General features: G+C 39.5%; 1 protein-coding gene across 1 annotated transcript in view; it reads left to right on the top strand.

Annotated features, from left to right (window-relative positions):
* LOC128664634 (matrix metalloproteinase-21-like) overlaps positions 1-14427 on the top strand; it is a 146087-nt gene that overhangs the window by 5403 nt on the left and 126257 nt on the right. Inside the window, exon 2 of the mRNA XM_053719449.1 lies at positions 6503-6969. Coding sequence (XP_053575424.1) covers positions 6503-6969 — 467 coding nt within the window. The remainder of the gene's footprint in view (positions 1-6502; positions 6970-14427) is intronic.

Genomic DNA, 14427 nt, shown 5'->3' with positions numbered 1-14427 from the left:
GACAGTCCCTAGTTCTGAGCTCTGTCCCTCTGAAACAGCGATATGTCCTGATTTTCATTATTTCCCATAGACCCACCCTAGTCAAAAATGATAATCAGACTCCACTAGTCATCAGAAGCCATCCTGAAGTATGCCCACAGGCGGAAATATTTAAATGAGATGACACTAGAGTAATTCATTGGCTGTTCCTGCTTGTGAAGTAATCAGTAAGGTAATCTGCTAATCATTTTGAAGATGATGTGGAAATTACTTTTAAATTAGTTTGATAATCAAATGACTCCAGTACGGTCTCTAAAGTAATCCTGTTTGTTTTGGGCATACACACTTACAAACCATCCAGGCACGCCTATTGGTTGTGCATACACCCCATGATCCCACCCACTATCCACCCATGACGTCCCCTTCCAGCACGGCCCCACAAACAAAGCTACAACTGCCCCCCTTACCCTTCTGCATTTCAAATAACTTACCACAGATGTTGGAAGGTATGCAGATATACAGGAATCTTCTCTGCCTGAGGAAACAGCTAGACTAGCTGCGAAATGCGTTGCAATCTATCATAATTGTTTTTCTCTACTTTGGGTGAACATAATACGCATTGTTTTTATACTATTTTAATAAATTTATGTTACACTATATGGAAGCCTGAGCCTGATTTTGGAGTTCCTGTACCCTGCTTTCTGTGTATCGGATCAGTGTTGCTGGGCCACTTTGAGTCTCCAGCTTGTGTCACTTAGCAAACCTGGTGCTGCCACGCTTGTGAGTATTATTTTGATTCAAGATTTGATTTATATATTTATCGTTGCAGTATGGCACTAGGAGGCGCCCTCTTCTTTGTGATTTGCTTCACAGATTCTGTATATATATATATATATATATATACTGTGTTTGTATATATAGATAGAGAGATAGATATATAGATAGATATATATAGATATATATATATATAGATAGAGATATATAGATAGATAGAGAAATATATATAGAGAGAGATTCTTTTTTTTTGCCCCATGGAAAAATTTCTGTCAGTGTCCAAGCTAATATTAACATTATTTTTATTCCTATCAGGGGTCAAGTCCTATAAAAAAAAGTGTGGAAACTCACCAAGACGTCCACCTCCTTGCAATTAATATCGTTTTATATACACACACACACACTGTATCTATAGGTATATAATCATTACACTCTGGTTAATGAAAGCATATTAAAACCAATAAAGGGCTGAATGGTTGCCTCTGGGTCTGAGGATAGACACCAATGGTTAAACTTTTTGCATGGCAGGGGTGACATTTTTATTTGTAATTTAGGATTCAACTGGTACAGAATAGTGAGAAGCCAGACAAATACTTTTTAGAACACATGAAGGGGCATTTGTATATAGATGATGTTGAATAATTCAAAAAGCTAAGAGCCTTAGAAACATTTAAGTAGATGTTACTCCCTAGCTCACAGGATGTGTTAGGCGCTGCTATGTAAAAATCTGATATCATGATCTTGATAAGGTTTGTGTGTGCACTTACTCTGCAGTAAAAAACTGATAATATGTGAGTCATTTTCTTTTGCTGTTAACACATATACCAAGTAAATGTGAAGCAAGTAACACTGGCAGAGGAAGCAGGAGGTATGAGGGCACAGTAACACTGAAAGCAAAACAGTTCATCTTGCAATTTGGGATGAAACTGGTATGGTTGAATCAGCAGCAAATATATTATCTTGCATTGTTCAGCATTCTTCAGATAATCTGGCCTGCTGTCTATAAACTGATAGACATATAGACACCAACATAGATCAATAGACTTCACATACTATTGATGTATAAAATAAAGCAATTGGGCTTATCCTATTTAAAGATGTTTCACAAAAATACTATTTTCCTTTGTGTGTACACATGTATTACCTTTCCAAACATCCCAGTTATCCCTGCTTGATGAGCACGTTTTTTTCTGTGGTAAAACACTGAACTTTTTTAAAAACAACTTTAAAATAACTAAACTAGACACACATGAACGCTTGTTGTTTAATGTCAAGATCCAGGGTGTCCATACTTTGTTTTTAACTCACATTGTGCATAGCAAGCTTAGCTTTAGTTCCTCACACCCTCCTTATTCCCCTCTCCTTCCTTTCCAGGGCGGGCTGAGACCTCTGTGTCTGACAGCAACTCCAGACTCCTCCTCTCTCACAGAGTCTCACCCATTTTAGGTGCTATAGTCATATTTCTGCTAAGGGGAGCTGAATAACCCCAAAGCAAGACACCCAGAAATGTAAGCACCATGTGTTCCACACAGTGCGGGGTGATCATACAGCAGGACCGCTGACTGACAGGCTTGCATTTAGTGTATTGTAGGAAGTGTTTCTGCCCATTACTAGAGTATCTCAGTATCCCTCTAACCAGACTGTGCTCCAGCTCCTCCCACCAGCAGCAGCAATGTTTACTGAAGCGTTTCTGTTCTCAGTCCTCCTGCAAAAATAGTGCAGGAACTCCATTCCCATGCGTTCCTGCTAGAATTGACCACTAATTCTTATTTCAACTTTAGTATTTAGTTTGTCTTCATTAATAATGTTATTATTAATATTATCAGCCCACTTCTCTCTTACACAATTTTATTATTATTATTATCAGGTATTTATAAAGCGGCAACAGATTACGCAGCGCTATACAAGTAATAATAAAACATTACAGGTATGCATTACATACACAAACAAACAAGTACAGTATTGGGGTACATTACAATTGTAGGTGCAATAATTGAGTTATACAAAAGGAGAGGAGTGCCCTGCCCTTGAGCACAATCAGTAGTAGTTAACTTTAAATACAAAGTGGCTTGCAGCTAGAGAGGCTCTCAAGCTTACGATCTAAAGGAGAGGGAATGGCCACAGAAGGTAAGGGAGAAGGGAAATAAGTCTGATATAAGGCAGGGTAAACTGAGAATGAGTGAAGTGTGTGGTGAGCAAATGAGGGTTGGGAAAGTGTAACAGAATATGGTAAAGTGACCATACAGAGGCTGTGAGTTTGAATTATTGTCTCTATACTGGTTCATTAGTGACAGCTGCACCTAATTGCTGTAAGGAGGTGTTTATATATTAAGGTAAACACCAGGGTGGGTGGTGGAGGGCTAGTGCTTGCAGATTTGCTGGGATATTGCTGTTAGTGTGTGAGCTGTAACAAAGAGAGGGGTAAGGTAAAACTTCCTGTTGATAAAGTGAAGGAATAAGGGGAGGTGTAGCTTGAAAAAGAGGAGAGGGGAGATTGGAATGTACAATAATAAAGGTTAAAACCAATTCCATATTAGCCCAACAAATATAAGAAAAAAAAGCACTCTTTGTCTTGATTGGAGATATCAGTCAGATGATTTAGCTTGAAAGTTGCTGGTATATTGCTGTTAGTGTGCAAGTTTGAAGGTTGCTGGCAGATTTGCTGGGATATTGCTGTTAGTGTGTGAGCTTGAACGTTTCTGGCAGATTTGCTGGTATATTGCTGGTAGTGTGCAAGCTTGAAAGTTGCTGGCAGATTTGCTGGGATATTGCTGTTAGTGTGCGAGCTTGAAAGTTGCTGGCAGATTTGCTGGGCTATTGCTGTTAGTGTGCGAGCTTGAAAGTTGCTGGCAGATTTGCTGGGATATTGCTGTTAGTGTGCGAGCTTGAAAGTTGCTGGCAGATTTGCTGGGATATTGCTGTTAGTGTGCGAGCTTTAAGGTTGCTGGCAGATTTGCTGGGATATTGCTGTTAGTGTGCGAGCTTGAAAGTTGCTGGCAGATTTGCTGGGATATTGTTGTTAGTGTGCGAGCTTGAAAGTTGCTGGCAGATTTGCTGGGATATTGCTGTTAGTGTGCGAGCTTGAAAGTTGCTGGCAGATTTTCTGGGATATTGCTGTTAGTGTGCGAGCTGTAAAAAAGAGTGCAGACATGATCTTAAGATCATGATCTTAAGATGGCTGCTTCTTAATCTCTCTGACACCTCAGAGGAGTTAAATTACACAATGGTTGATTTTTTTTAATAGCACTAGATCTCTTAAATACAAGGACATTTTTTTTATCTTCATTATTTAATTTTATAAATATATATTTCTTAACAAAATATGTGGGTTATTTGTTTTACTGACAGTTTGTTAAAATGTCTATTTAGTGTGTGTATATGTGTGTGCATGTGCCTCAGTTTGTGAGTGTGTATGTGTATAAGTGTATATATATATAGGAGGCTCCTGGAGGCGGGCAAAGCATAGCGGAAGGAGCTTTGACCGGAGGAGGAAGAGGCCCAGGGATTAGGTGACATTGGGGTAAGGGTGGAGCAAAGGGGGCCAGCATATAAAGGAAGGCTGAGCGGGAAAGACAGCAGTTTGTTGTAAACAAATAGTGTCAAAATCATCTGGTTCTGCATGTTTTTCCCTCTCAGTCTGAGGCATGGCTTCCTTGGACGAGCTCCTTCAGCGGATCAGGGAGGCTGCTGAGAACAGGGGATCTACCTGACTAGAGTCTCAGATGCAGTCCATCCTGGAGGTGCGGCATGAGGATCCGGTGGTGGAGCAGTCAGCGACACAGCAGAGGTCTATAAGGCGTTTCAGGCCTCCAGTTTGTTTGAGCCTTGACGTTGGGAGTCATGTTGGAGGTGGTCAGAGGAGTGCTGGGAGGTGGATGACCCGATTGGAAGTGGCAGTTGGCATGGTGGCTCACGTGGGTCAGTCGACGGTGATCTCATTAGAATTGGTGAGCGGTGGGGATCCGGAGCTGGATGCCTCTCACAGGCGGGCCACCAGGGGAAGAGGTGTAGCGTCATGGTGGCGCATGGTCCGGATGGGCCTGATCCTGCTGGGAATGAACCTCAGAGGCAGCATGAGGTAGACGGTCCAGAGGGGCCTGTTATTGATTTTGGAGGGGTGGTGGAAGATAGCGGGAGTGAAGGGGACGCAGTAGGGGCTAAAGATCAGCGGCAGGATGGGAGTTGAGGTGGGAGCCCAAGTGAGTGAGGAGAGGAGTTTCAGGTCCCTGGGTTTGGCCCCGTTTTCTGATATGGGTGGATCTTCTGGTAGGAGGTTAGTGGATGAGGGCTACAGTTTTGGAGAGGAGGAGGAGGATTTGGAATTTGACTCTGGGGATATGCCCCTTTTTTACATTCATCTAATGATGAATATGTTCCCCCTTCCCCTGAGGCTCAGAGAGGGTTAGGGGTATGCTTTAAGGGAGTATTGGATATGGACGCTGCGGTAGTTAGGCCACTAAGGGTCCTTTATTCTGCTGGGGTCCCGGAGTCTTCAAGGGTGGTTAAGGTTTGTGGGGAGGGTACCTCACACATCAGTTTTTCTTTTGCAGGATCTAGTGACTCTAGAGTACGCCCAGGGGCTCAGCCTGGCCCATCCACAGCGGCAGAAGAGTGTGATGGCGTGGAGGTGGATTCCTTTGGTCTGCACAGCTGACCAAAGGAATCCACTGGAGGGGGTACAGTCTTGGCTGGAGAGTTGGCCAGTCCTGAAATGTTTGAAGATGAATGTGTGCATTAGGGCTAATATATCGTTTCCAGTGGCAGCGTGTTTTGAGAGCTGGCGCCACATGCAGACGTGCAGGGTTGTCTGTGTCCAACTTACCTATGGAGGCTTGGAATGGAGGATTGGCTGGACTGGTGAAGGGTTTTAACTGGCGCCAGGTACTTGGGCGGCTTACTCCAGAGTTTGGTGGGAGTGGGAGGTTTGGTTATCCAACTATGGTATTTGTGAGGGTGTCGATGACCTTACTGGTGTGTTGTTGTAATGGATGTTGCTCCTCTGCTATGGATAGGAGTTCGGCTGCATTGGCTTTTCACTTTAAGTTTATGGGTTTGTGTGACGTTACCAAAAGTTTTTGTGTTCAGCAGGTGTTGAAGGGTTTAAAGAGGGGTTGTGGCGGTCGCCTTCCTGATGGTAGACTGCCAATTACATTTTCACTGTTGGGGAGGATTCATGGTGTTTTATCGGTGGTATGTTTGTCGGAATTTGAAATATTTTTGTTCAGGTTTTCTTTTGTTTTGGCTTTTTTGGGGGCTTTCCGGATTTCGGAGTTGGTTAGTGGGAATTTGAAGACCATGGGTGGTTTGTGTGTGTTGGATGTGACATTGTATGATTCCAGAGTTGAATTTTTTTTGAGGCGAAGTAAAACAGACCAGATAGGTAGGGGTCGGACTGTGGTGCTTTTCCCGAGTGGTTTTGAGGTTTGTCCTTGGAAATGTTTGAAGAGTTATTTGGGCGTTCGTCCCCCGGTGTGGGGATCGTTGTTGGTACATCAGGAGGGTCGCCCGCTGTCGCAGTTTCAATTTAGGGCTGTGTTGAATAAATCGTTAGAGAGGTTGGGGTTCTCTGCGAGGGATTTTGGATCCCATTCCTTCAGGATTGGGGCTGCTACTGAGGCATCTGCTAGGAGTTTTTCTAAAGATATGGTAAAGAACATTGGTAGGTTGGGATCTGGGAGGTACCACCTGTATGTTTGCCCTGAATTAGATGTGTGAGGGTTGGTGCATTTCATTTCTGTTTGTATTTTAGGTTTGGAACGGCTGTGGTTGGCCAGCCACATTTTCATTTATTGGGCCCGGAGAGCGGCAGCTGTGAAGGTGGATGGATTACAGTTGGGTTTTCCTAAGTCTCGTTGTGAGGTGAAATGGTTTGGTGTCCGTGGACTCAGATGGGACAGATTGTTGCCTTTGGTGGTGGATTATTGCAGGCAGTTTCAGCGTCCAACTGTGTTATTGATGCATGCGGGGGGTAATGACCTAGGTTTTGTGCCACAGAGGGAGTTGGTGAGGCATATTAAGAGAGATTTGGGAAAGGTTGGCAGAAAAAAGGTTAATAAGCTGATGGGGTCCTTTGTTCGGAGGATTGGAGATTCAGTGGTTCACCACCCAGATTTGGAGGAAGTGGGGCAAGGTGAATTTTATTTAGCGGATGGGATGCATTTGAACGACTTTGGCCTGCAGCTTTTTCTTCTTGATTTCAAGGAGGTCTTGTGTAAGGTCGGGAGGTTGGCGGAACTGGACTGAGTGTATCAGGTCAGTCATTGGCGGGGGTGCTAGTCCTTGCAATTAGAACAGGTTATGGCCAATTGTTAGTGTTGCTGAATTTTGCCTTACCATGGAGTGGAGTGCAAGGTGGGGTCTTTAAGGGCAAGGGGTTCCTTAGAGACGTATGTTATTTAACATTGACGGGCTCAATCACATGCACGGTTGGGTCCAGTGGAATGACAGCCATATCAAAAAATTAGATTGAACTAGCACCGCTTAATGTGTAATTTATAAAACAATGTCATTGCAATGTTTTGCACTGTTATTTATAAGCTTAATTAAGGTTTTTCTTTTAATAAAGAAAAAGGTTATTTATTTAATAAAGGAGCTGCGGCCAAGTTGCACCAACGATTATGTTTGCTGTCATTATTTATAGGAAGTGTGGGGTTTTAAAAGGTGGAGGTTGTGGGGTTTTTCAAGGGCCGGCACTTGATGACATAAAAGGTTAATATACAATATATTCTGTTTTTTTTTTTTTTTTAATGTATTGTTATTAAAGTGTGAGAAATAATTTGTACTCTGTTCTGTAAATTGCACTATGGGCTCCATTTATTAAAGGGACAGTCTAGTCAAAATGAATGATGATTCAGATAGGGCATGCAATTTTAAACAACTTTTCAATTTACTTTTATCATGAAATTTGTTTTTTTCTCTGGGTATTCTTTGTTGAAAGCTAAACCAAGTTAGGCTCATATGCCCATGAAGGTTGCCTCTTATGTCAGTGCATTTGTGACAGTTTTTTTACAGCTAAAATGCAAGTCTGTCAAAAGAACTGAGATAAGGGGACAGTTTGCAGAGGCCTAGATACAAGGTAATCACATAGGTAAAAAGTATATTAGTATAACTGTGTTGGTTATACAAAACTGGGGAATGGGTAATAAAGGGATTGTATTTTTTTAAGCAATACACATTTTCAAGTAAACTGTCCTTTAAGCTACGGATGCAGCTTCGGAGGCCTTGAGGTTCAGGCTCGCTTGTGTGAGACTGCAACAGCATGTTAAGAAGCATTGGGGCAGATTTATCTAGCCGCCAATCGGCCCTAATGCATCTGTTTCGAAACAGGAGTTAAGCTAAGACCACTGCTCCTTAACTCATCTGCCACCTCTGAGACGGTGGTCAGCAATCAGCCCGATTGGCTTTCGAATCTGCAGGAGGCGGCAGTGCAATGATAAATGCAGACAGCGTATGCTGTCAGCATTTATCGATGTACTGCGGACATGATCTTAAAATGGCTACTTCTTAATCTCTCTGACATCTCAGAGGGATTAAATCATCCAAGACTGATATATCCTGGACGAATGACAAGTCCGGCATTCCTGCGCAACAACAGGCGGTGGCGCTTCACAAGCTTTTACTTATGCATTGATACATGTGGGCAGAAAATGCTTTCTCCAAACCTGAGTGGACACGTTTCTTGGATGGAAACATTATCCACCATGGAGCATGATAAATGGGGGCCTTTATATCAGTAAAATTGCATAATGAATTAAAAATTAAATTGTATACATCTATCCAATAATTAAAATGTTATAGAAATAGATAACATTAATACAACTAGATTTAAAAAATTATCTTCTTTTTTTTAAGCATATTTGGCTGCTGAAAAGCACTTTTTGAATTAAAGAATATAACAATTAGTAATGTTCTATTGTTTTATTCTTTAATTTTTCATTTGTGATTCAAATTGAGCATGAAATTTTAAGCAACTTTCTAATTTACTCCTATTATCAAATTTTCTTCATTCTCTTGGTATCTTTATTTGAAATGCAAGAATGTAAGTTTAGATGCCGGCCCATTTTTGGTGAACAACCTGGGTTGTCCTTGCTGATTGGTGGATAAATTCATCCACCAATAAAAAGTGCTGTACAGAGTACTGAAACCAAAAAAAAGCTTAGATGCCTTCTTTTTCAAATAATGATAGCAAGAGAACGAAGAAAAATTGATAATAGGAGTAAATTAGAAAGTTGCTTAAAATTGCATCCTCTTTCTGAATTACAAAAGAAAAAAAATTGGGTTCAGTGTCCCTTTAAGACTGCTACTCCTTAACTTGTCCACCGCCTTTGAGGCTGCGGACAGCAATCAACCCTATTGGATACGATCGGGTTGATTGACAACCCCCCCCTGCTAGCGGCCGCAAATCTGCTATTGACACCCCCTGCTATTGGTCGCGAATCTGCAGGGGGCAGCTTTGCACAAGCAGTTCACCAGTGTACATACGCTGTCGGCATTTAGCAATGTCGGGCGGACATGATTCGCTACAGCGAATCATGTCTGCCCACCATTTGATAATTTAGCCCCAGGTAATTCACCAGCACATGGCACTTAATAAATTGCAAAACTGGCCATTTTTACATATTTGCAAGCCTTTCAAGACATTTTGAAATTAAACAGTTAAATGCATATGAATAATATACACATAAATAGCCATCAATGCCATTTTGGATATACATATGAATGTATGGTCTAGATTCATTAAGTCTCTCTTCATCTCTTTTGTACAGTCTATCTCTAGTAGACAGTCCTGAAATATACATAAGTATATACTAGCTATATATGTGCTATATATATCTCATACAGCAAATGAGATCTGTAGGAGAAACGAGAAAACGAGAAAATCACAACCACAATATCGAGAAAATCCCATTTAGCAATAACGTTTTTTAAATGTTTTTCTGTCGTTACATACTTGCCTTTTCATGATATTAATTTACAGTACTTTTGTGTTTTTAAACCTGATAGCGTTAAGCAATCAAGTTGTGGCGAATGAGATATTACTGTTTGGCGTTCTTTCTTGTTTATTGGAGTTCGCATACAGTTTGTTTAAAATCAGAAATCCAAAATGTGTGTTTTTAATACATGCTGTTTTCCGTATCAATAATCTTGTGCCTTAAAGGGACAGTCAAGTCCAAAATAAACTTTCATGATTCAAATACGGCATGTAATTTTAAACAACTTTCCAATTTACTTTTATCACCAATTTTGCTTTGTTCTCTTGGTATTCTTAGTTGAAAGCTAAACCTAAGTAGGCTCATCTGCTAATTTCTTAGACCTTGAAAGCTGCCTCTTATGTGAATGCATTTTGACAGTTTTCATGTGTGTCATATAGATAACATTGAGCTCACGCACGTGAAGTTACCTAGGAGTCAGCACTGATTGGCTAAAATGCAAGTCTATCAAAAGAACTTAAATAAGGGGGCAGTTTGAAGAGGCTTAGATACAAAGTAATCACAGAGGTAAAACGTGTATTATTATAACTGTGTTGGTTATGCAAAACTGGGGAATGGGTAATAAAGGGATTATCTATCTTTTTAAACAACAAGAATTATGCTGTTGACTGTCCCTTTAACCTTGTAGCAGTAATATAAATATCACAAGGTTGGTAACTTATTTATTTTTTAAACTTAAAACCTGCCACAGTAAACTTTCTTTGAAGAGTTATTCATCTTTTTTTATTTTTGTTTTAAATTTAAAAAAACATTTTAAGCTGTTATTCAGCAAAGCCACACACAATTCTGTACACAGTGAGAATGTAATGTTTTTTTGAGATTGCAGAGGCTATATTCTTTCAATGGAGCAAACCTTGTAATTTAGCGCTTTCACGATTAACCGTGTGAATTGTTAAGGTCCTGTTATTGAAGATGATACAAGCTGCGACCACTTTCTTCCATAAGAAAATTATCTGTACTATTCTTCCTGAATGTAAATATTAGATAACTCTTTGATTGTAATCGATCATTAAAGGAATAGTCTAGTCATAAATAAACTTTCATGATTCAGATAGAGCAGGCAATTTAAAGCAACTTTCTAATTTACTCCTATTATCGCTTTTTCTTCATTCTCTTAATATCTTCATTTGAAAAAGCAAGAATGTAAGCATAGGAGCCTGCCCATTTTTGGTTCAACACCTGGGTAGAACTTTCTGATTGGTGTCTAAATGTAGCCACCAATCAGCAAGCGCTACCCAGGTGCTGAACCAAAAATGGACCGGTTCCTTTTTTTTAAATATTTATTTCTAAAAGTGTAATAAAATATACAGATTACAGTAATTCAGACGCCACGCAGGGCGTCATCTCAGTGGATTCAGCAAGACAAGAGAAAAAAAGTCAGTAGTAAAGACAACAAAACGTTATACAAGAATACAATAACTGAATAAACAAATTTTTATCCACTTTCTCTTGACCTTATAACTTAGAAAATAAAGGTAGCAACTTCTGCTTTTAACACTTATGGCATATTTTCTTATTAGCCTAGAAACTAAATGATGAAGATAGAGAAAATAGGAAGAGAAGAAGAAAGAAAGAAAAAAGAGAGAAAAAACAAAACAAAAACAAAAGGAGACATCCCGCAACCAAAGACCCCCTCCCCTTCTCCTCATCCCCTCGTCGAGTGTCCGGGCTATATCCTACTTATTTCAATTCGGTATCATGATATTATAGATCTCTATAACCCCTAATCCAGTCTGCTGAAAAATCTCCTAATAGTACCAGGTCACAAAAGCTGTATGAACTTAAAAATGGATATAGAATAGTTTTTTGTACTCCTTCCGAGTATATTTTAATTATTGGTAGCCATTTTAATAAAAACTTTTTAACTTCCCTTTCACCTGCTTCACTCAAGTGGAAAGATTCAAAAGTTATTTGCATTTGGATTTCTTTAATAAATATTGAGAAACCCGGCATGTTTTTGGCTTTCCAATTCATAAGTATAAGATGTCTGATAAGAAGAATAATTACATTTAGACTTTTTTTTGTAGAGAAGTCATAGAGATGGTATGATCTAGAAAAAAGATAGAGTCTGCGTCAAAATAGATATTTGTTCCATACAACCTATTAAACCAAAAAGCTACCTTTTTCCAAAACTGATCAATCCTGGGGCAGGATACAAACATATCTAAAATGTCTGCATTAATATAAACCAGTTCCTAAGCTTATAGTCAAATAAAGATACCAAGAGAACAAAGAAAAACTGATAATAGGAGTAAATTAGAAAGTTGATAAAAAAAATTGAATGTTCTATCTGAATCATGAAAGTTTAATTTTGACTAGGCTATTCCCAATAACATTTAAAAAGGCCATTGAGTAAGCATGACCAGTATACCCATCATGCCTAAATTCAAATCTCGTTAAAGGGACAAGAAACCTACATTTTTTCTTTCATGAATTAGATAGAAAAACAAAAATATAAAAGGAGACGCCTCTTAGGGTGAATAGTTCCAACATGCAATGTGTCATCAAAAGAAAGACAAAGGGCATCTCACAAATTAGAAGGCAGTGCAGGTAGTGTCTTCTAATTTATAAGTTGCCCTTTGTCTTTCTTTTGAAGACACGTGGTATGTTGGAACTACTCACCCTATGAGGCCCCTCCTTTTATATTTTTGTATTTCAGTTACCATGGTTCCAGGACCTGTTCAAGAGAGCTGCTGTGTGTCTTGGAAGATATCTTCTTCACTTCCCTAGGACTTTGGACTATTATATCTTCTGATATATATAGTTTGGTATTATATCTTGATTTTTTTTATTATTATTTAGCTCTTGAGTGACCCCTTGTGATATATATTTTATTAACAACAAATTATTATTTAGATAGAGCATTCAATGTTTGTAAAGTTTCCAGTTTAATGAGAGCTGCTTAAATCCTATTGGCTGTTCAAATCAGCAAATAGGATTTAAGCAGCACTCATCCTATTGGCTGATTTGAATTTTTCAGCCAACAGGAATGCAACGGTACCCCAATATAAAAGGGTTACCTTGCATTCAAGCTTCAGTGTGCGGCGGTTGATTGCATGAAGAGGACATTCCGTGCTGGATGTCGCCGCCGGTCCTGGACAGCTCCGCTCCGACCCGGCCACATCTCCACGCCACCGGGATAAAGATAGAAGATGCCCCCGCGAAGGAGGAAGATGTTGACGCCTGAATGAAGACTTCTCGCCGCCTGGATAAAGATGGATGTCTGGACATCAGGAACTGTGAGTAGATTTCCTGAGGTTAGTGTTAGGTTATTTTTGGGTGTTTTTTTTTTTTTTTTTAGATTAGTGCTTTTTTATTTTAATGGGCAGTAAAAGAGCTAATTTCAAAAGAGCTGAATGCCCTTACAAATTCCCCTTTAGGGGCAATGGGTAGCTTAGTTTTTTTTAGACTTATGTTTTTTATTTTGGGAGTTGGTTGGGTGGTTTACTGTTTGGGGGGACTTTGTAATTTTTTTAATGTAAAAGAGCTGTTTAACTTAGGGCAATGCCCTACAAAAGGCCCATTTAAGGGCTATTGGTAGTTTATTGTTAGGTTAGGGAGTGTTTTTATTTTGGGGGGCTTTTTTGTTTTTATAGGGCTATTAGATTAGGTGTAATTTTTATTATTTTGGATATTTTCTTTTATTATTTTTTCTATTCTTAGGGTTTTTTTATTTTTTGGAATTTTAGTGTTTGTTTTTTTGGTAATGTTAGATTTTTTTTAATTTTTTTTCGTAGTGTTAGGTTATTTTAATCTTGTTTTTTTTTTTTTTTTATTTGTAGTTTATTTTATTAAAATAGTTATGTTAGGTTTATTTATAGTTTAATCTTGGTTTCTTAAAATTTCACAGGTAAGTTTTTATTTATTTTAAGATAGTTATATTGTAAATTTTATTTAAAGTTAGGAGGTGTTAGGTTTAGGTGTTAGTAGTTTAATTTAGTGATTTGCGATGTGGGGGGCTGGAGGTTTTGGGGGTTAATAGGTTTAGTTTAGTATTAGCAAAGTGGGGGGCCGGCGGTTTAGGGGTTTATAGGTTTATTTAGTGTCGGCGATGTCGGGGGCGGTGGTTTAGGGGTTAATAGGTTTAACTAGGTGTTAGCGATGCAGGTGTGCAGCGGATTAGGGGTTAATAAGTTTATTTAGTGTTGGCGATGTTGTGGGACGGCAGATTAGGGGTATTTAGACTAGGTGTTTATGTTAGGGTGTGAGATTTATAATAAACTTTCTTTTCCCCATAGACACCAATGGGGATTGCGTTATGGCGATCGCCATTCCGCGATCGTAGGTGTTAGTTTTTTTCTAACACTTTCTCTCCATTGATGTCTATGGGGGAAAGCGAGCACGAGCACGTCAAGTCAAGCCTTGGCTTTTGTGCGGTATGGAGCTAAACGCACCTTACCGCACAACACAAGAAGGTTTTTCAGTAACTTGTAATGGCAGCGCTATGGAGAGTGCGATACCGCTCATTTTTTGCGTTATTTATGCACCCGGTTTAGCGCACAACTTGTAATCTTGGTGATAGTAAACACGCATCTGTATCCTGGAGGTATTTTGCAGCATTACAGCCATAACGCCCTACATCTGTAACCATCTGTGTCCATGCATCTGTGGAATTTGGGGATTTATTTCTCTCTCTACTTTTCTACAGCTGGGTTATTCATACGAGAGCTTCCAATAATATGTA

The sequence above is a fragment of the Bombina bombina genome, chromosome 6, assembly GCF_027579735.1.
Source record: "Bombina bombina isolate aBomBom1 chromosome 6, aBomBom1.pri, whole genome shotgun sequence".
In the NCBI taxonomy this organism is placed as follows: domain Eukaryota; kingdom Metazoa; phylum Chordata; class Amphibia; order Anura; family Bombinatoridae; genus Bombina; species Bombina bombina.
The sequence above is the reverse complement of the archived record's forward strand: the minus strand, read 5'-3'. Positions and strand labels throughout refer to the sequence as shown.